The sequence below is a fragment of the Magallana gigas genome, chromosome 2, assembly GCF_963853765.1.
Source record: "Magallana gigas chromosome 2, xbMagGiga1.1, whole genome shotgun sequence".
NCBI classification, from domain to species: Eukaryota; Metazoa; Mollusca; class Bivalvia; order Ostreida; family Ostreidae; genus Magallana; species Magallana gigas.
In genome coordinates, this window is record NC_088854.1 from 18,986,473 (window position 1) to 19,008,799 (window position 22,327).

The window sequence follows — 22,327 nt, forward strand, 5'->3', positions numbered from 1 at the left end:
CTTTTACCCGTGTTTACCTGTCATGAAACCCTCTGCTAATACGTATACACCGGAAGAGATTTAAAAACAAAGGGACTAAATGGTGTGTTAACATTAAAGGTCCGGCCGGACCATTTTACGGGTCGGACCTTAAATTATACGACACCGGTCAGCAGAGGATGCTCATTCCTCCTAGGCACCTGATCCTACCTCTATCTATTTGGAGGTCCGTATTGCTCTGCTTTGAATTTTTATTTCGTTTTATGGATTTTTGAGATGGTTGACGATTGTTATCGTCATTTTTTCATTAAAGTAAGAAAAAAGGGAACTGACTCCGTCAATTAACAAATTTTTGTAGGAGTTTTTTAAACAGATCAAAATGCATAACTATACTTGTTATACATGTAGTATGGATAAATCTAGAGCTGTATGATTGGTTAAAAGCCAATATATAGAGAATATATTAAAACAATATCAAGGATTTAAAATTTATTTAATTTTAGTAAACCTGTGTAATGCAATATACTACAATATACAAACGAACTACGCTGAAAAAACATCATCAACAACAAAAAAGAAAACCTATGTTTGATTTTTGAAAAACCCAAAACAAGCGTTTTAAATAGATAAAATATGTACACTCGTCAGAAAAAATTAAATCAACTATTTTGAATTAAAGAAAATTTCTGTAGATGCAGTTTCGTGGCTGCTTAGCTTTGACAGAGGTTGACTAGAGGAATGGCTTGCTGAGTTAGGTTTGTATTTCTTCTGTCTGTCGATGAACCTCTTGCAACACAGTTTTCCCCAGTAAGTTCTCAACTGTTTTTCTCTTGCAACAAACAGAATGAATATGAAAAATCCTTGAAATGTTGTCAGTATGGTAAAGATGTAACTGAAGACGATCCTTGCGTCCTCGATCGCTAATATACCAAAGATCCAAGTAAGTCCTGCAAAGAAACCAAAACAGAAATAGATGAAGATTTCAAATTAACTATATCTTTAATGTCCACTCTACACTATCTGAATCAAATAACAAATATGCTTTGCAAAAAATGAAATTTTTAAAAAATGACTTATAAAGTTAATCATTTGCCTCAAAAGATTGTTAAAAAATACAAAATAGAAGTATTTAACCAGCAACTAAATAGAATAAGCATACAAAATGCATACCCAACAAAATGAAAATTGATACAGCTGCTCGTAAGTTCATCATTGCTCGTTTCGATTCAGACTGATTTGATTGCAAGCCTTTAGGACGATTTAATAGAGTTTTTAATACTAGTGCAAACACTATACAATTTACAATAATGATTAAAGCAACGGGGAGAAGGAAGGCATAGTAGAATGGCGTCGGCGACATCCAGCAACTGAAAGATAACCAAAAGCATCATATACCACCACATTAACGCACAAATTCACGTATTTCGACGTATTTTTTTTTATTCAATTAAGTTTTTAAATTCTGCACAAAATAAATTCAATTCTTTGAAATAATCATAAACTTTATAGTTAATCTCTTCTTTTTTTACGATTCTACACAATCACTTACTAATATTTCCCTCCTCTATATAAATCATAATCAACTGCCAAAACACTGACAACGGGGATCAAGGGTAATCCTGTATAAAATTAAAGATCAATTCAAAAGGGTAAAAAAATTCAGAACGACACTTTAACATAACTATTCACGTTTTCCAACAAGAAACATTGGAAAACAATTTGAAAAATTAATAATATTTTACACCCTATTGAAGAATATCAGGTTCATGTTTGAACTATTTCACTTTTGATAATTTCTTTTAATAATTGGACATATATTCGACCTACCCCAAGCTGGAATTGACGCCTTCAAGATAAATCTTGGAACATATGTCCCTAAGACTCGCACAAATCGTAAATATTGAAGGAATCCCTCGACTAACATCCACATAAAGGAAACCAACAGGAAGTAATGCATCAGAGCCGCTACAGTAATACAACCATAATAGCTGTCAGTACGCTCCATTCCCGCCAAAAATATCACCATCGAGCAGAGTAAAGCCAAAGAGAGGTTGAGAAGTGTTTGCTGTCCTCTGCCTTTTCTTAGCTGTCTATTTTAAGATAAAATGAAATAAATACTGAATTTTTCATGTCTGAAAATCTTAGTATACGTCATGATAAAGTGATATAATAGATATGTTCATTGCAGTTTTGGAATTTAATCATGAATATCACATTGAAAGTAAAAATAAACCTACTTGAAAAGAAGAAACGACAAAACTGTTAGGCCAAGCCCGACAATGGATAGACTGAGACCAATGATTGTTATAATAGAGAGAGCAAGGGTGTTGTCCTTGTCAATGATGTCACTCTGACCCTTAACATCCTGAAATTTAAAAGAACGTCAATGAGGATAATTGTTTTACGCAATTGACTCAATTATGTTGTCTAATATGTACATTCATTCAGGTAAGAACGTGTATCTGATACTGAAGACTTGCAAGTAAAATGGCAAAGTTGGTGAGGTGATCACACTCGCATACGACGAGTCCATCTTCCACTTCCGTTCTTTGGCAACCCCTTGTCGACCATCCACCGGAAGTGGCATAAAGAGAGTGATTCCAGAATCCACATACCGAATCCTCAGTGATCTGTAAAAAGTACACACAATTTGTACAAAATTTGGCAACAGAAATATGAAATTGTTGACTCCTTAGAAATGTTAAAGATTAATTATTTGTCATATTTTACTTTTTAGAAACAATTTTAACAATTTTCAAATATTGTGTTTTATTACTATTCTGAAAAGATAAATTCATTTGTCTCTTGAGAATTTTTTATAATTCGTCATTTATAAGGAGCAATTGTCTGTAAAAGATAAATTGGAGTTTTAATTCTCAAAAAGAAATATACGGGCGCATATTTTCAACATAAAATTAAACACCATCATCGTAATATACAGTTGCTTTTATGGTACCGGTGGTATGGGACATCTGTCGATTTTAATGTGGATTAATGTACATTAAAATTAGAATACTTTCAGTGGTTTAGATTTTTCAAAACACTATTGAATATTCAACCAAAAAATACATTTGAAAATTTTTGGAGAGGTAAATAATGTAGAAACCCCAGCGGGAATCGAACTCATGACTTACAGATTCGTAGTTAACCCCTAACCCACTGCGCTACGCTGTGTGTTAGGTGACTCTACTGAGAAAGAAACTACTTTTATAATTACAAACCATTTCATTGTTTATTTTGATAAACAATACGTCACAACATGGAGGTGTCCCAAACCACTTTAAGTGATCCTTACGTTTATAGGCTTATAAATTGACCGAACGAAATTTCTTCCAAGATCCAAGACGGATTTTCCATTCGAAATAAGTGTTGCAGATGCTACTTTCCCATTCAGCTCATATCTCTTATTCATTTGTCGAACTTGAAATATTTTCGTACTTTCAAAGATGGTAAAAATAACCCTTGAATTGTTTCCTGTACAACAAAAAAATTATAAAGCGAATTTATGACGATATAAATCAAACTTTAAAATAAAATTTATAGTAAAAGTAATCTAATATTTTAAAATATGCATTTCAACTTTGAAACTGTTAGCAGAGTTCAAAACGTTAGAAATGAATCTTGCTCTAAAGTGTAAGTTAGCCAGAAAATGGCTCTAAAACTGTGGTTTCAAAAAAATACCCTGTACAAGATCTTTAGGAAGGATAATAGCCGTGTCAAAGGACGTAATGTTGATGCTATCCTCAGCATTAATCAGACCTATTGTGTCGTTGTCCAAAACCACGTCAATGCCTACATTCTTCAACTGAATACCTTTAAGGTATTGAAAAACATGGTTATACGTAAAATCAGGTAATCACAGATTAAAAAGCTCAGCAAGACAAAGCATCACCTTTATGAGACCACCTTGATCCCAACACCTGTATCTGAAAATCATAGTAACTGTTAATGATCTCTTATATCAAATTATTAGATATTGCTGTGTGGTTTGGCTCAAAATCATATATCATAAAATACAAAATTGATCATGAATGATGTAATATCATATGATACAACATGTATGAAACAATCATATGATACATGTATGTTAGTGTAATATATTATATCATGTAATATGATACACTATTGTATTTATGCTATGATATCACATTATATCATTTCATATGATTTTCTATCTTTTGAAATTATATTGAATAACATGTTATGTAAATGCATGATACGATATTGTATTATATGAAATGATAATGTATCACCCATAGTTATATCAACTATTTAACACCCATAATTAGAGAGCTCTATATCAACTGTTTAAGTCTGACGAGGTATGAGAAAAAAATACTTCATTTTGTAATCAACTTCAAGACCATAACACAATATATTTACATCTACAAAATATATTCCCTCTATTTCTTACGAAAACTTATAGTTAATTCATAGCTCTATAGAAACAGCCAGACTGAAATGTTCATCGATTTGTCGAAATCTACAGCGGCTGAAACTTGAGTAGAAATTGACAGGTCTGAAATTGACACGCCCTGTTTATCGATTGTTCTAAACCTACAGCGACCTACAAAATATCACGGACTGCACGAAATAATCATGATGATGCCAGACTCTCAGTCTCACAGGAGACGATTAGGCTGTTCCTTTTAGCTAACCTACTTACGTACATTAACAGTAATTTAGCGAATTTTACTTACTTTTCATAATCAAATTATTGATTTGTTAAAGAGAGATGTTAATATAAACAATAAAATGCTTTCTTTGATGATTCATGCGGGTTATGAATGTAGCGATCATTGCAGAAAAAAAAAATTCTGCAATGTCGCTACCTTAATATCCCGAATGAATCACCAAAGAAAGCATTTTATTGTTTAAATGAATCCATCTAAAACTTTAAACCACCTAAGCATCTAGATAATCAATATCACTCTCAGTATCTCCGATTCATTTTAAACCATTGTAACAAAGTTAATTCAAACCCTGACTACTTTTTAGGTATAGTATATACATGTAGAACCATTTTAACAAGACCTTGGACATTCGGTAGGATGTAACTATGTATTTCTTGCGTCGAAACAAATTAGAAATGACGCGGTTTCAAGCAAAATATGCACTGATTGCGGTATTTGCTCAAAAGCCAGACAAATCTTGTTGATTACAAAGAGCCATGGCTGAGTGGCCAACAATAAAATAGACAGGCCTACGTCACATTGCTTTTTGACACAACTACCCAAAGTCCAAGCTTTTGTTAAAATGGTTCTATTACATGCAAGGTTGAATAAGTACTATTATTTACATCAATATGTGACCAGCTCCAAAAAACATTAACCTTCTCCAGCATCTGAAACTCATGGCTTAGATTCAGCATCCAAGCATGTGGAGTGCATCAATATCACAAGATGTATAATCAGTTCAAATTTGGTAAAGATTGAACCAAAAATGATGATTTGTCTATCAAAGGGCACCTGCTCAAAAAACTTTAACCAGTTCCTAAAACTTTAACCTCATCCAGCAATCTGCATCCAAAATCTATGGCTCATATTCAGCATCCGATACTGTGGAGTGCATCAGTATCACAAGATGCATCAGCTATGCAAGTTTAGTGAAGTTAGGACCAGTAATAACATAGATATTGTCATCAAAGGGCACCTGCTCCAAAAACTTTAACCAGGTCCTAACACCTTAATCGCATTCAGCATCCAAAACCTTTGGTTCAGATTCAGCATCTAAGCATGTAAAGTGCATAAGAATCATATGATGCACCATCCAAGCAAGTTTGGTGAAGTTGGGGCCTGTAATAACCCAGATATTGTCATCAAAGTGAATCTGCCCCATAAACTTTAACCTGCTCCAGACACCTGAACCCCCTTCAGCATCTAAAATTCATAGCCCAGATTCAGTATCCAAGTCTTTCAGGTCCATAAATAGTCCCAGATGCTTGATCCATGCAAATTTGGTGGAATAATTTAGATACAGGATCTGCAACAAAAACCTTAACCAGATCTTGACGCTGACGTTGTCACCTGGTGTACAGCATAACCCACCCACCCCCAGAATTGGTCTCGGTGAGCTAAAAATGTGCAAATGGTTTAATATAGAAAACGAATACCTTAAAAATACTGAAAGACATGGTTATACATAAAAATAAAATGTACAAATGATTTAATGTAGAAAAGGTTGGTTTTATTTTTACCAAACATACCAATCACAGGCGAGTCTTCGGAAGTGACGTCGGTAACAGCCACAGCAAAAGATTTCTGGTAATTCCTGTACTCTGTGCCATTAAGGACAACGTTTCGAGTGATTGTTTCGACACTTTCCAAAATCCTGAACAAGAAAATCAAGATTTTTGAGTATTTTTATTTAAAAACATAACACAAGTATATCTTCTGTGAAAGTCTTTGTTTTGTTGTATTTGCAAATACAAAGCTGAAAAGGGTAAATCCTGAATTAAAAATACTACCTATATGGCAACTCAAAGGCAAATGGCAAATGTAAAGTTGTGTTTTGTGCTAAGGAAATTTTCTGGCCATATAATAGGGAAATAACTCATCTTAGACTGTCCGTATAAAACAGACTCTTGCTTTCCTATTAGTTGTCATCTTGTTTTAATATTACCTGGTAGTACTGCTGCCTAGAGTGTGGGCATTCATCAGTATCTCTTCAGGAGCCTCGAGTATATTCGACAGCGTTTGTAATACAGAACTCGTAGTCTGCAAAGAGAGATTCTTCATAATAAAAGGTCGCCATTAATGATATGTTGCGAAGTTTGCCCCTACATCGCATGAATATACTTGTATTAAAACTAAAGCTCAAAGTAATTTTTAAAATATTAAGGACATATTTAGCAAACCTGCTCAGATATCGATGAAATGCTTGCGACATTTTCTAGAACCATTGACGTGAAAACAACATCTTCGACAGTGAGATCCGATGAATTGCTGGTGAGATTGGCGACATCTGATGCTACTATCTCAACATTGCTATCATTTGTAGGTACCTGATATGAAGCAAACATTTCACATAAGCGTCAATTTTGTCTTATTCTTGACTCAAAATTCCAGACATTTTTTTAAACAACTCCCTAACAACTGTAAAATTGTTCGCGCCCCAAAAGGACATTACATTGAACTACTTTTATTAAGCTTGATAGAAAAATTATGTATACATACATTTGACAGTTTCTTTAATGCCGTCATATTAGCGAATGACGGGTTCAGCAGAAACTGACAATTGGGATTAACCGTCACATTCTGGATTTCGGCTGGCGCCGCTGTTCGCGTGTAACATAATCCAGACAGTAAAGGCTCGGAATCTGTCCATCAGGAATAAAAAAAATATATACATTTGTACATGTAGATATAACAATTTCAAACACCTATGTATGATAGAGATTCAAAACAGTTATGTACCTGTCAAGAAAGCAATAAAAACGTTTCAATCACTTTTTTATGGTCTCCAATATTGACAGTAATTAAGTGGAAAGAAAATTAATAACGATGTTTTCAAAGCATGCTACGATCAGTTATTTTAAAAAATAAAGATGGCTGTCATCAAGCAATACCCCACTTATCGCCACAAGACTATACCTGTGATACAAAGCTCCTCAGAATATGTCATGGATCCATTACCAACAGGCTTAAAATTGTAAGTAGACTGGAAATCAGGACTGTATTCAACGGTGCAGTATTCTAAAATGGAATATTCTAATGGAAACATTGTAAATATGTACCTCTATACTCTGGAAATAGCACTGTGTAAAATATCTATGGCTTGAAGAATGTGGTTATATTCTCAGAGAATGTTGAAGATGGGATTTATCCTAGATAATTCAAAGTTTATAATTATAAGGTTCATCTTGATGGACGATCTTTCAAAATAAACATTAAACAAATAATTTTTAAAGACGTAAAAGGTGCCCTAACTTTGGTTGATATAAATAAGGGGCGCTTTGCAATTGGTAGAACTAATTCAACACTTTTTCTCCCGCGATATATATGAAATATATTTCTTTGGGGTCCACTGAAGCATCATCACAAAGTTGTCCATGGCCAGATACTGTACATGTACTGACATGCATTATAAATACCAATACTTGAGTATTTAATATTTGATGTGATTATGATAAGACTTTTCTTTTACGTTGACGGGTAGGAAGTGTCGGAAAAAGGGACAATTTACCTTCGTTGCGAATTTCAAAGGTGTTGAAATCAACTGAAAGGGCCTGTCTTCGTCTCCGTCTACTATCAAAGGATCTGGTTCTGGCTGATATTGTGACATTATTCAAAAGATAATTCATTGCTTCTGCTGACTTCCATTCCTCATTCGGTCCCACAAAATACAGTAAGAAATTTAGAGCGTTCCTTTTTCTGAGCCTATTTAAAAAAAGGAGAAATTAATTTTAGAATTGGACCTTTTTCATATGCGAAGGATTTGTAAATATTTAACTGAATAATAGTACACATGAATATTGTATTGTCTGATACGATATAATATTGTATCATGAAAACAATATTTAATTGTCCCATATCATAAAATAAATAACATTGTTTTAAATGATATTAAATGATATTATATAAATAGTGCCTGTTTGGGAGGGTAACAGTTGAAATTGACACCCCGAGAAAACCATTGTCAACCGACGCGAAGCGGAGGTTGACAATGGTTTTCGAGGGGTGTCAATTTCAACTGTTATCCTCCCAAACAGGCACTATTTATTTTGTTATACTGAATGTCTTTTTTAAAATTTTTAAGAAAATTTTACTGCTTTTATATAGGAATAACGTGAATTCTACAGCGAACCGTACGCGCATAATTTTCGCGCATGTAACATTTTTTAATGTTACCCGTTGCTAAGTGCATTGCTAAAGCTGAGGGTAATAGTAAATATTATTAACTGCGTCTTAACCAATCAGATTTCAGTATTTAACATGAAAGTATAACAAAAAATCATATCAACTTTAACATCAATTACTTATAAGCAAGTTTGAGTGAGGAAAGACAAATTGTTCTTAGCATCTTTGATAATCAAGATCAGTCTCCAGATATGAAGCGATCCATGCATTAATGTTTCATACCCATTGTTGCATGAAACATGAAAGTCATAGTTGGTTATGACGTCAAGCATTTTCTCCAAAATCCAGCTCCAAAACGCTAACTAAACCTGAACTGTTATTTAACTTGCCTAAGCATCTGAATAATAAAGATCATATTCCGTACCTGAAGACATGACCAGTAATTACTTAGATATGGCAATCAAAGTGAACTTTTAAGATTGAGCATGCAAGCCTGTTAAGTGTCCCCAGATTCTCAATTTAAGCAAGTTTGGTGAAGTTAAAACAAGTAATAATAAGATTTAGGTCCTACTCTTAAACCTTTTAAACCAACATCACCACAAACGCTGAGGGTATATCATAAAAAATAAGCCCTGTCTACCCAACCCACCCCCACCGACTTCGACACAGTGACCTAAAAATGGACAACAACAAAATCATTTGTCCCTGGCTTGTGTAAATCAGACTTTAAAATGTGTGCCAGTCAATGTCAATTCAGTAAAGACTCCCACCAAATTTTGATTTTTTTTTAATTCTCAACACAAATACATACGGTATACTAGTAATTCCTATGAAGCCTAACTGTCCTCCGCTGACAGGGCGTATGTCTCGACTGACAGAATAGATCTTGGAAAGAATTGCTCTTCTTGATTGTCCCAAAAGAGATTCCGGGCTGGACATGTAGGCTTCCACCAATGCGTCTTGTAACGAGAGACTTCCGGTCATAGAAACAGTTGCATGAAAAATCGACACCCTCTTTTCTGTAACAGATAAAATAACGGTTAAATAGATCTTTGGCTACAACAGCTACACATTTTATGTGAATATTGAAGGGGTATCGTCATGCTTCAGCTTTTAAAGTTTCCAAGAACGAGGTCGACAAAGCTCGAAAAAATCCCAACTCGAAGCCGTGCATCATGAAGTACCTGTATCCACCATGATTCGAACACCTCTCTGCCGATAATTATTGTCTATATCCATCCCCTAATCACGATGAGCTACATCTACGCAGAAGTCAAAACGAACTAAAAAAAACTGCAAACTAGTTATGATTCGTTATAGATGTAGACTCTGTTGTAACATATCGATAAAAGAAATTTTGAAAAGTTCTGCTTTAATAACAGTATTTTTACCCATTCATATTGCTAGCAAATAAGCATATATTTGGTAAGTAGGCATAAAACAACGTGTAAACTCATAATATTTTATCTTGGTTTAAACAAAAATATGTTTTATTAAAGACAGATAATTACACGATGTTGTATAATCAGCGTCGCTCAGTATTTCTCGACGGGCGTGTGCTATTTTGTTTTGTTATACTTTCATGTTAAATACTGAAATTTGATTGGTTAAGACGCAGTTAATAATATTTACTATTACCCTCAGCGTTAGCAACGCACTTGGCAACGGGTAACATTAAAAAATGTTACATGCGCGAAAATTATGCGCGTACGGTTCGCTGTAGAATTCACGTTATTCCTATATAAAAGCAGTAAAATTTTCTTAAAATTTTAAAAAAAGACATTCAGTATAACAAAATAAATAGTGCCTGTTTGGGAGGATAACAGTTGAAATTGACACCCCTCGAAAACCATTGTCAACCTCCGCTTCGCGTCGGTTGACAATGGTTTTCTCGGGGTGTCAATTTCAACTGTTACCCTCCCAAACAGGCACTATTTATATATTGTTATACTTTCATGTTAAATACTGAAATTTGATTGGTTAAGACGCAGTTAATAATATTTACTATTACCCTCAGCGTTAGCAACGCACTTGGCAACGGGTAACATTAAAAAATGTTACATGCGCGAAAATTATGCGCGTACGGTTCGCTGTAGAATTCACGTTATTCCTATATAAAAGCAGTAAAATTTTCTTAAAATTTTTAAAAAAGACATTCAGTATAACAAAATAAATAGTGCCTGTTTGGGAGGATAACAGTTGAAATTGACACCCCTCGAAAACCATTGTCAACCTCCGCTTCGCGTCGGTTGACAATGGTTTTCTCGGGGTGTCAATTTCAACTGTTACCCTCCCAAACAGGCACTATTTATATATTCGCACAGAAAATTCAACTAACGTTGCCGCAAAAAGCATTGTTACATAAAAAAAAATGTTCAATACTATTCAGATTTAAGCATTGTTTTCACTCTTTTTTAACGCAACAACAATTTCAACTGCACGTGCCTTGAATATGCATGTTTATAAAGAATTGCAAGCTCTGTATATTGCTAATAACCCAATTTGTGTTTAAATTTTGGATGACTATTTTAATTTTATAACTGCTATGGTAAAGCATACTAGACATAAATGGAAAAAATTAAGAACAGTGCCGAATAGTGCGTTGGTAATTAGATATCCCAAACTTGGAGTATTAAGGGGCGTTTTCAATTCTCTCTCTCTCTCTCTCTCTCTCTCTCTCTCTCTCTCTCTCTCTCTCTCACCATTTGGAACTGCGTAAATAGTTTTGGATAGCACAAGTCCAACCCCTTTTCTTTGAATATCGCATCTGTATACGTCTGAATTTGCTGAAGCCGAGGATAAAAACATTTCCTCGTCTGGTAACTCTGGATTCCACTTCATTATTTCCCTCGAATAATTAGTTTCGAGAACAGTTAACCGATCTACAATCGCGCCCCCTTTGTACACAGAATACGTGTCAGTTTCCAGATGAGGTGCAGGAAATTTACAACTGAGATTTCCATTCAAAACTACGCCATTAGTATTGAATTTTGGTTTTTGAAATTCCATTTGAAGTTCACTTGAACTGTCTGTAATTATACAAAAAGATATTATATTTCACAAGATTAGTCGACTGTGATTTTATCTAATTGTGATGTTAATACATGTGCATTGTACATTCACTTCTTGTATTTTGACTGATTTATAATGCATTTTAGGAGAAAACCAAAGAAAGAAAGATACATGCAGATGTTTATATATATATGGAAAAAATATGTTATTGTTGGTTCATATGGTTATGAGGGAAGCGGTCATTGCAGTTTCCGCGGGAGGTACATGTATGTACATGTATTTCCTTCATACTCGTATTTTGACATCCACTGAATATTGTCTATACTTCTATATCTTAGATAACAATGAACTACCAGGAGGTGAATGTACACGAAGTTCACAATTCACATTCAGTTAACTTGGATTAAACAATTTAACAAAAATCGGTTTAATTTACAATCAATTGGTTGAAAAACGTTTGAAAAACTCACACATCCTGTTCTTTTTGTTGGTTTGGCAGACGACACTCGCAGCAATGCTACAATTGGTCGCGCTGGATATTTCCATGCTTTCACTGAGACGTATAAAGGAACAAGAAACGGGCGATTCCACTTCAGAAAACCACACTGTAATGATAAAAACAATATACTAGTATGTCATCAATATGAATTATTCTAGTCTCGTTGACTAATTACGGTCAATCTTCTGTAATTTAAGTGATGATAAATTGCATTCATTTTATTGCATTTTATTGCCACAGAAAACTTAACATGTTTAAAAACGAAGGTTGTTCAAACACATGTTGTACCTTATTCAGTAATGCTTATTTATCGATTTACACAATCATGCAGTTAAAGACACCCACCTGATGAATTGAAAAGTGCTAAATGTACAAGGAGCCTCAGAGTCAGATGTCGATCCTTGACCAATTGCAATTGCAAAAGTGTTCCCCCGTTTTGATTGCAAACTTCAATAGCGTCCAATGGTTGTTTAGGATCTTTGGTCAACAAATAGCAAGAACCTACATCCTCCGCGCCAATCCACCCAGACGGACAAGTATTTAGATCTTAAAAAAGTAAATATTCTTTACAAAAATATATTGCTAGTCTTGAAACGCAGTCTTTGAAATAGTGATCGTAGGTAAAAATATGGTTTTATTTTTGTTCTAGCTCTCTCGGATTGATAGTGGTCAGCACCAGAAATTATCAGAAATGCATGAAGTAATATTATTTGATGGTTTTTTTTTATCTTCTGGAAATCCAGATGACATTGTTTGTGTCACTCGATCTGTAAATGCCTACTTGGTTTAAAGCTTAAAATGTCTGCCTCTTTGTAGCAGAGAAATGGAAGGCGTTCGTTGCAATCTCTTATCTGTAGTTCTTGATATAAATTGTTGACCCCAATACAGAAAGGATTGCCCTCTGTCCAAGCATCAGATATGTTGATTCTGAAAAAGAAATTCAGAGTCAGTACTTTCACAAAATATGTAGAATGATTTAAGTATGATGCAAATGCCTTGTCAATGATTCAATGGCTATTGATATTACAAAGAGTTGACCAAAAAAAAAATGAAAAACAATTCACTGCATTCGAAATAGATTCTTTTAAAATACCAATATCAAGACTTTTGCATAAGAATAAGCAACCTAAATAATAAACTTGAACCTAATGCGGACAGTCAGTTTAAAGAGACACTACAGCTCATTTTGCGCAAATTCCAGGAAACGACTAATTTCAAAGTATGAACTTAGCAAAAATTACGCTCTGTGAAATACAATTTCAAAGTTCGAGTCAATATGATATAAATTCTAAATTCCGGAACATCTTTGATACGCAATCGCGAACTTAATATTGCAGTAAGAAGATTCAAATCCGTGCATGCACAACTTTTATTCTTTTATTGAACTGTGTTTAAAAAAGAAATTACCAAGATGAGAAAAAGAAGCTGATGTGTCTCTATGAAGTCTAATGCTTCAGAAATATGGGTGGTCATGAAAAAGAAAGAATCCGATCAACCTTAAAACGTTTTAATTTCTTTGGCCAGTAATCTCTCTATCGTGATGTAAATATGTAAAGCTCTCTACGTAAATATGTAAAGCTCTCTACGTAAATATGTAAAGCTTTCTATGTAAATATGTAAAGCTTTCTATGTAAATATGTAAAGCTTTCTATGTAAATATATGAAGCTCTCTACGTAAATATGTAAAGCTCTCTATGTAAATATGTAAAGCTTTCTATGTAAATATATGATGCTCTCTATGTAAATATGTAAAGCTCTCTATGTGAATATGTAAAGCTCTCCTTCTAAAGCAGATTAATATAGTCTGAAAATGTCCATCTTTACTCAGCCCTCGTAGTAAAAAAACCCATTTGGGAAACTACTTGTATTAAAACTGCGAGGATAAAAACTATGCTTCAACGGTCAAATAGCGACCTTCAAAACTTGATCAATATATGCACGTTACAAATATCAAGCGACGCAAAAAAAAAAATTCGTCTTACAAACAAACATGGCAAACAAAGGTTGGCAAATCTGTAAATTGTTATTTCTGAAATTTTAGTAAATTCAAGCGAAACTTGACATTGATAAAGCGTTATGCAAAATAATATCAGTCCAATGTCTGTCAGCGTAACAGCTCATAGACTATGCGACATCAAGAGGAAACTCAAAGGGATAGATGTTAGAGAGGCTGGGTGGTCAACAAAACACTAACCAGATCTGCCTTAAACTTTTAAATACACGCATGATATCTTTGGCCATAATTATCATTTAGTCAAAAAAAACACCCAAATATTTAAGCTTTAAAATTTGAACAGTTTTTTTCAGACTTTCTAGAAAGGTTTATTCGCCGCGATGAATGGAATGAACCTTAAGACTTTATCATAATTATTACCGTCTTCCGTAAGACAACATCGATGTGTCCAAGAAAATGGGAGGGGCTCCATCTGAGACCAGGCTTCCATACTCCTCATATCCCCCTGTCCAAACATCTACAATGCAGAGGGAATGTATATGTTTTACGATTTTTAGCCTTATGTGAGTAAAAGTTTATTTAATACAGAATTATATATAAAGTATTTTAAAGATTTTTTCTCATTTAGAAACGCTAAAGAGCAAAACTATGGGAGAATGCTTCTCCATGTACCTGTGCGAGGAAGATATGCAAAAGGGTCGGTTTCATTCCCATCGTGACTTAGTCTGATTACTACTGGTACTATAAAAGCTCTTTGCTGTCGACAAATTGTTTGGGCTTGGTAAAAGGAGGCTGTTTGTTCAACTTTCTGGACACATCTTTTTCTTTTTAAAGCAGATCCAATTTCATAAAAAGTTTGCCAGTTGGGTGGACAAACTTCAGCACTAGCCGTATAGTATTCTTCTGCAACATTACCAAACTCGCACAATGTCAATTTCATAAAGGAAAAATCAAATGAAACGCGATCATGCATACATGTGGGTTTTTTTTCATAGTTTTGTAAATGAGCAAATTTAAATTTGTTGAGCGCTGCTTTAAAATAGTTTCTTTTTTTCGATTTTACCAAGAAAGATATGATTTTACAGTTTTAAGATGTCAGCAAAATAATATAGACACAACATTTGAAGCATGTCATTAAACAATTCTTTTGTAAATGATTTAACTCTTACTTGATTTCTTGGATAGCACGTGAACAGTTGCTGGCCCTGCACTGCTTCCGGAGTCCGCAACTTCAATTGGTTGTATTTCGATAAAATATTCACCAGCATCGAAATCGGTCACATTATTTATTGTCAGCGATGGTTGGCCGAGACTCCCGCCAGCATATTTAATGACCAGATTTCTGATATTAATATTTTCAGCGAAATCTGAATTCTTCTCCTTGTGTTTCCAAGTCACCATATAATTTTCTGTCAGTGGAAAGCTTACATTGACTGAAATCGTGAGATTAGTTTCTGGAAACACATAGTAGACGTCTTGTAGCAGAGATACTGAGAGCCGTCTTTGCTGTTGAGTCTCTGCAAGTAAACATGTTTTATAGTCATTTAGTCAAGTTTTCCTTTTGATTTTATTCAGTTTATAGCTTTCCACCATTCTTAATAAAAAGAAAACATTGGATTCTTTCATCAGATGGCTTACTACCTATGCTTTTAGTTTGTTACTTATGAAATTAAAAAGGATGCCACCTTTCCCTATATAACCCTATATAATATGGCGTGGTGATACGGATATATAACCATATTATGGGCGTGATAAACAGATACTAGATGTGCGATCATCCTGTACATTTGAGGATCAAAATGTTAACATTTTTTAACTGGCTTGTTTCTGTCCAAAACTGTTGTCAAAAGATGAAAAAGCAATAAATACTAGTTTGAGGTTTGCTCAAATGTACAATATGCCGCAAATCCCTCCAAAAGCAATATCAGCAGCGTATATAGAAGCAGACTTAGCTTGTAGCTGTCGATTTGGTATCCTTTATTTATTGTTTTTAATTTCAAGACTAGATCTTTTTTTAAATTAAGTGAATAATGTTCGGTATAACTGTCTCCTTGCCAAACTCCTACATTGCATCGAAACCAGTCTTTAAACTTGCGTTGAGCCGAACGCACGCTCCTGTGTTTCAATATGCAGAATATTGTGATAAAAGTTCTAACCAATTCCATTGGTTAGATGACTACTGGGGTAATGCTCTATCTATAGCTACATTGCCAAACGCTTTCTGTAGGTCAATGAATGTGACAAATGTTGAAGTATTCAAGGCATGGCTTATGCCTTCGAATCTATTTTTAGGACGGAACTGTAAATCTTCGCCGCTGCGCATTGCAATAGTGATAACTACTGATTGCAAACTCCTCTGTAATGTAGTGAAATTACATGTATAGTCTAGAGTCCGAGGATTTGACTTTTAAGATGGGGTAGATTACACAACGCCATATGAACAGAGTAGTGTTTGTATCAAATTTAAACGAAAACATTTTGCCCAGTATTCATTTGTTTTTAGATATAATATTCTCAAATTTCAAGACTTCATAAGGCAGCTCGTCAATCCTGCAGATTTATCCGCTCTGGATTTGCTGACCACATATTTATTCAATTAAGATACTTCAATTATACCTGTTTGTCTATTTAAGTCAGTGTTTGATTCGGTCTAACATGCGACACCTTATGTGATCTTCATGATTCATAATTTTGAAGATAGGTGGATTTTAAAATCTATCTTTCCTGTAAAATTTCTTACTTTTACGAGACACGACAATTCATATCATCAACTCTCACTGGACTTCAGTTCATACTAAATGTCATAGAATATACGACTACATGATGGCCTTGATTAAATCCATAGCCGCATTCACAAACTGTACAGTCTGATTTGATTGAAGATTTTGGCCAATTCCATTAGAATGATTGAAAATCATAATGATTCGCAAGTGCCCCATTTCTTCCAATATATATCATGGCTTACAAGCGAAAAAAGTGATAACTACTGATCTAAATGCGAAATAACGCAGGCGTTATAGCGCAAATGAGCGTTTAAATGGCGTAAATCAGGGACACGATATCGCAAAAAGGGCGTTATGTCACTCGCAAATCAAAACTACGTTTTATAACGCAAATTCAAAGTTGAATTAAGATCGTTATTTAGTAAACACTAAAACGTCTATTTTGTGTTAAAACTGATTTTTGGTTTTAAATGATTTTTAAAGTTACTTCAATGATATTTTACAAATCTGAATGAAACTGTACTAGACTTGCTTACAATTGTGATTACTTTTAAGTTATGGTGAATAGACGGCAACTGTACATAACAGAAAATCGGTATACATACATATACCGTAGTTTATCTCCATCTGATTTTAAATTAATGTATTAATTGTAAGTTCATGGATATATGAAAGTCGTGCGTCAGCCACTCAGGTTAGTAAGAGTGGCAATGCTTGTCCATTTTGAAGTCCGAATTTCCTTCCGCTTTACAAGAAGCTATTACCGGTTGAAGATTTTCCGTGCAAAAACAAATGATAGCCTTTTTCTTAAATAAACAGTTGTTCAATGACAAAGGGTGTCAGGGTTTTTTATAATGTTTTAAAGAAAAAAAATTGTTCTGGGAAAAAAAAACTACTTGTTTCGTAATCGATACCGTAACTATTATAATACTGCTCACCTAAAATCAACTGAGTTTGTATACTCTGTGTTATCTTTCTTCATTTTTATTTGATCGATGATTAATGTGGCGTGTTTACAATCTCCGAAAGAGGATATACATGTAATGAACAAATAAATGTAAGAGTGCTAGCTCACCAGTTAGACCCTGCAGGAAAAGCAACACACAAACGAAGGTCTTCATCGTTCTGAAAATAACGATTCTGATATATGAATATTGATAATCAACATATAATATCGAAAGGGGCGAGAATAAATATATTTATAAATTAAAGAATAGTAATGTGCATTTTAACGCTGCTTGAGGATTTCGTTTTTGCTCTTTTTTTGGGGGGAGGGGGGGGGGCAAAAGTATTATTTTAATGACTGTTTCTATATATCAGTCCGCCTCAAGTAAAAAACTTGAAGTATGTTAACCGATAAACAGCTATCTGATTTGATGTGACGTCATCATTCAGTCATGGAATTTGTCAATTAAAGATAATTATAACGTAGAACAATATTAAATATCGACATTGTTTCGATCGACATTCATCAACCCTGTTTACTTGTACTTATCTAACATAAAACAATAAAAAATATATAAATACATGGACTTTCTAAGTGTTTCTGTACTGGCAGTTGTCTTACAATCTAAAAATCGCAGAGGTATATTTTTCCTCATGACATGCTTGTGTTTTCAGAGACAACTTTACAGATTACACATTTCTGTTCAAGTAGGCGTCAACAAGAATTGTTGTCAAACCTTCAATCTTTGACGCTCAGCGATTTTATCAAAGTGGCCGTGGGATAGAAGGCACGACGTGGTTTCCTGCTTTAATTACCTCAATTTCATTCAAATCGGAGAATTCGCTTGTCCGTTTAGATTTTTACACTTTCAAGGTATTTTTCAAAACTAATATAAAATAAATCAGTGGGCATTCTGTAATAGCAGTAAAATTTTGTCGACAAATTGATATACGATACACAAACCTGCATGATGGATTTTACTATTATGAAACCACGTGCATATTCTGTATTAAATACACAAGGTGTGAAGTGTCTTAGATAAATATATCTAATATAAATGTATATACAGAAGCACCATATGAAATCGCCTTAATGACAATTCTTTAAAAAAAAGGAAATTGACTTTTTGATCAGTAATAACAATTTTAAAAAATGATAAATTCGCCTACCCTTCTCATCCAAATGTCTTCATACCTTTTGATTTGTAAATAAACAACAAGTCGGGTCAATTGTTAAGGAAGTGCGCATGCCCTCTCCACTCTTGTCAACTGATGCGTGCTCTATTCTCAAGCGCACCCACTAATAGTCATCATAAGTTAGTTTAGTTTAAGAAATATCTTATTCAAAAATATACATATAAGTATATAAATGAATCTGGATTGAACAGCAGGCAAAAATAGCCTATATTAGTTCTCTCCATCTGATTCATAGTTACACATGTAAATTAAAACCGGTTGGATGAAAAATGATTTAAAGTATATGAAATATTATTGTTTCGCTGTTGAACATTTTTAAAGGAGAAAATTTACCTATGTGCAGTTTTAGGTATTGCAATCTCTTAAGTAATTAATATTACGGTCTTCCTTCAGAATAACCTTTTGAAATAAAGGGAGTGTTGTGATTTTAATTTACTCATACTGATGCGGATGAGAAATTACAGGTACATGAAGTTGCCGGAAACTATTAATGCCATTCACGGATATTATCTATTTATGAGCATTTAATGAAATGGACTTAGCGCTCTCTCTCTCTCTCTCTCTCTCTCTCTCTCTCTCTCTCTCTCTCTCTCTCTGATTTAATGTATAGGTCAAGCCTCCATGCGACAGTGTTTAATAGGAGGAGCGGTAGGATTTATAACACTTAAAATGTGGAAATTTTTCTCCCACATGAGCAAAAGTACACCTTTTCACACCTGAATGATAACACGTATGATAATACTAACTTTTATTTTCCGTCAGCTTTAAAAGGTTTGTATCTTCAATAAAAAGTATGAGGGCTAACATTAGACAGAGTAAATAGATTCATTTAACTTTATATGGATGTTAATTTAGAAAATCGAGAATACATATAGATGTGCTGGTCATTAGTGCATATTCAAATAAAATTCATATAAAATATCAAAATATTCTACATAGTGTATATAAACGTGTGGTAGAATCAGGTATATGGCATTCCTACTAGCTCTGGCTAGTGGTTTAACCCTTTAGCTTGATCGGTAGAGTGCTGGACTGGCGTGCCAGAGGACCTGGGTTCAAACCCCAGCAGAGGTAAAAAGTGTCTCTGTTACACACGTTAACAATTTCCATGGTTTGATTATTAGCAATCCGAATGAGCATTAAAAGGCAATTGTGGCAAAATACAAATCATATAATCTCTGTGTACCATTGTGCAATGGTGTTGAGATTGAAATAAATGAATGAATATAACCATCGGTCAATTCAAATCCAATATACTAATTTTATCGTGAATTTGGCTAAACTTGTTTTAAGAAAACAAAAAAGAAATCCAATGATAAACACCTCTATAGGTGAATTTCATAGGTAAACTCCCCTCCCCCTAGTGTAATTACCGCCAACCCGGATCTCCCTCAGTGATCGTCAGTTAAAATACAGGTTGCTTATTACAATTAACTTCCGGGAAAGAAACATGCTTCTCTATTTGGCGTTCATACGATTATGAAGGTATGGAGAGCGTTACAGAAAAAAAAAATTAAAAAAAAAAAAACCAAGGGATATCAAATAATAACATATCCAATAGGAGTTCGGTTTTCATATTTATTTAGCTTAATGTGTAGCATAAAACTTTTATTAATCTGCCTGCACGTTCATCAGAAAAGATATCAGATGATTATTCCTGCAAATAATAACATTAAAACTATAACTGTGTTGTCAAGCTTACTGTTAGTAATAGAATTATTCAGGATTCAGTTGTTAGCATTAATAACAAATTATCACTTGATACATTTAAAGAGATTTATATTTTACTATAACGTTACATGTATATGATTCATCTCATCTGAAACACATATTTAGAATTAATGACCATAGATTTTAAATTCCCATCCGAATCATATCATACTAAATGCACAAAACACACATACTAAGTAGGTATTCTTTATTGATAATAAAGAATATTATCACATTAAGCATATATATATATGTGTTTCTCAATACTTATTGAAGAATCTAAATAGAATATATATTTAACAATATTTATTTAATTTATTTTTTTTTTAATTAAATCAAAATAGCGTAAAAAATTCAACAAACCAGTCTAAGAAATCTAGATAAGAATATAACCAAGCTAGACTGGTTAGCATCTGCTATGATTCAAAACACACCAGATCTTTCAGGGATCAAATCAAAAAGGACAAATCAAGAGAAACAAGGAAATGTGGAAATTTTAAGTAGATCTTCCCATGTGATGCGCAATTAACTAAAACAGGTTTAACTCTGGCATTTATGCCGTCACACTTTATAAAAACATTGTAGTTAAACTATATATGAAAAATTTCACTCTTTCATTTTCATTTCATTCTCTTCTTAATTTATTTAGTGTCACCTTACAATGACAATGAACTTTATTCTCAATAAACTGTGTTTACAGTGTAGAGAAAATAAATACAAATTACATTGTGAAGAAGGATTAGTACATTAACCAAAAGAGCTAACTCTCAATAATTGTATTTATAAATTTACAGAAGCAGAAACTACAGAATACCAATTATATTGTCACCACATACCCTTGCAGTTGAGACTGATTGTTTTCAATTAAACAATCAGGAATCAGAAAAAAAAAATTTGAATTGTAAGATGGATGTTTCCCTTGTATGATTTAGTGCTAAATGATGAAATCTTATTTTTAGAAATAAAAGGCAAACATTGTTTAAACTTGTACATTTTTGTTCACCTCAAAAATTAGAACCTATGAATACAGTTATAGTGGAAAGTTGGAATATTATAGTTTCAAATTACGATTTACTTACATATTTTGTCTATCCTCCTATTCCATGTGCGTATATGTTTGGAATTTATCATGAGATGTTTCGAGTGAATAAAGAATTATGGATAATTTTAATTTCCCTTGAGAACAATTCAGTACAATTAAAACAAGAAGTGAACACGTAGTAAGGCCCTAGATAGTTGGTTTTCCTCACCTTGTTATTTTGGTACTGTTAAAATCACTTAAGGGTATATAACAAGCAAAGGAGAATTAACTGATAAGGTTTGTAGAAATGTACTCAAACGGCATGAGTCATGACCTCATCTAACCATTTACACAGTCTTGATACATAATTTGACAAAGAAAGAAAAATTCGCCTATTTTTCGAGTTTAATGGACCGGTGTAATGAAGAATAATGACCCCCGTAGAATAATGACCGGGGGTCATTTTTCGACGTAGAATAATGACCCCCC

The 22,327-nt window shown here is 33.7% G+C and overlaps 1 protein-coding gene across 1 annotated transcript; it reads right to left on the minus strand.

Moving 5' to 3' along the window:
- Positions 1–451: 451 nt before the first annotated feature.
- LOC136272776 (uncharacterized) lies at positions 452–19,125 on the minus strand. Its single transcript, XM_066075382.1, has 24 exons — positions 19,106–19,125; positions 18,041–18,090; positions 15,412–15,759; positions 14,915–15,145; positions 14,663–14,759; positions 13,070–13,215; positions 12,634–12,834; positions 12,260–12,394; positions 11,480–11,806; positions 9,589–9,796; positions 8,164–8,357; positions 7,572–7,673; positions 7,155–7,297; positions 6,836–6,982; positions 6,601–6,695; positions 6,185–6,309; positions 3,661–3,792; positions 3,275–3,453; positions 2,460–2,609; positions 2,217–2,344; positions 1,807–2,069; positions 1,529–1,598; positions 1,150–1,346; positions 452–926 (listed from the first exon to the last, which is right to left on the minus strand). The coding sequence occupies exons 2-24, from the start codon at positions 18,084–18,086 to the stop codon at positions 643–645; spliced, it is 3,948 nt and encodes a 1,315-aa protein (XP_065931454.1). The 5' UTR covers positions 18,087–18,090; positions 19,106–19,125; the 3' UTR covers positions 452–642.
- Positions 19,126–22,327: the final 3,202 nt, after the last annotated feature.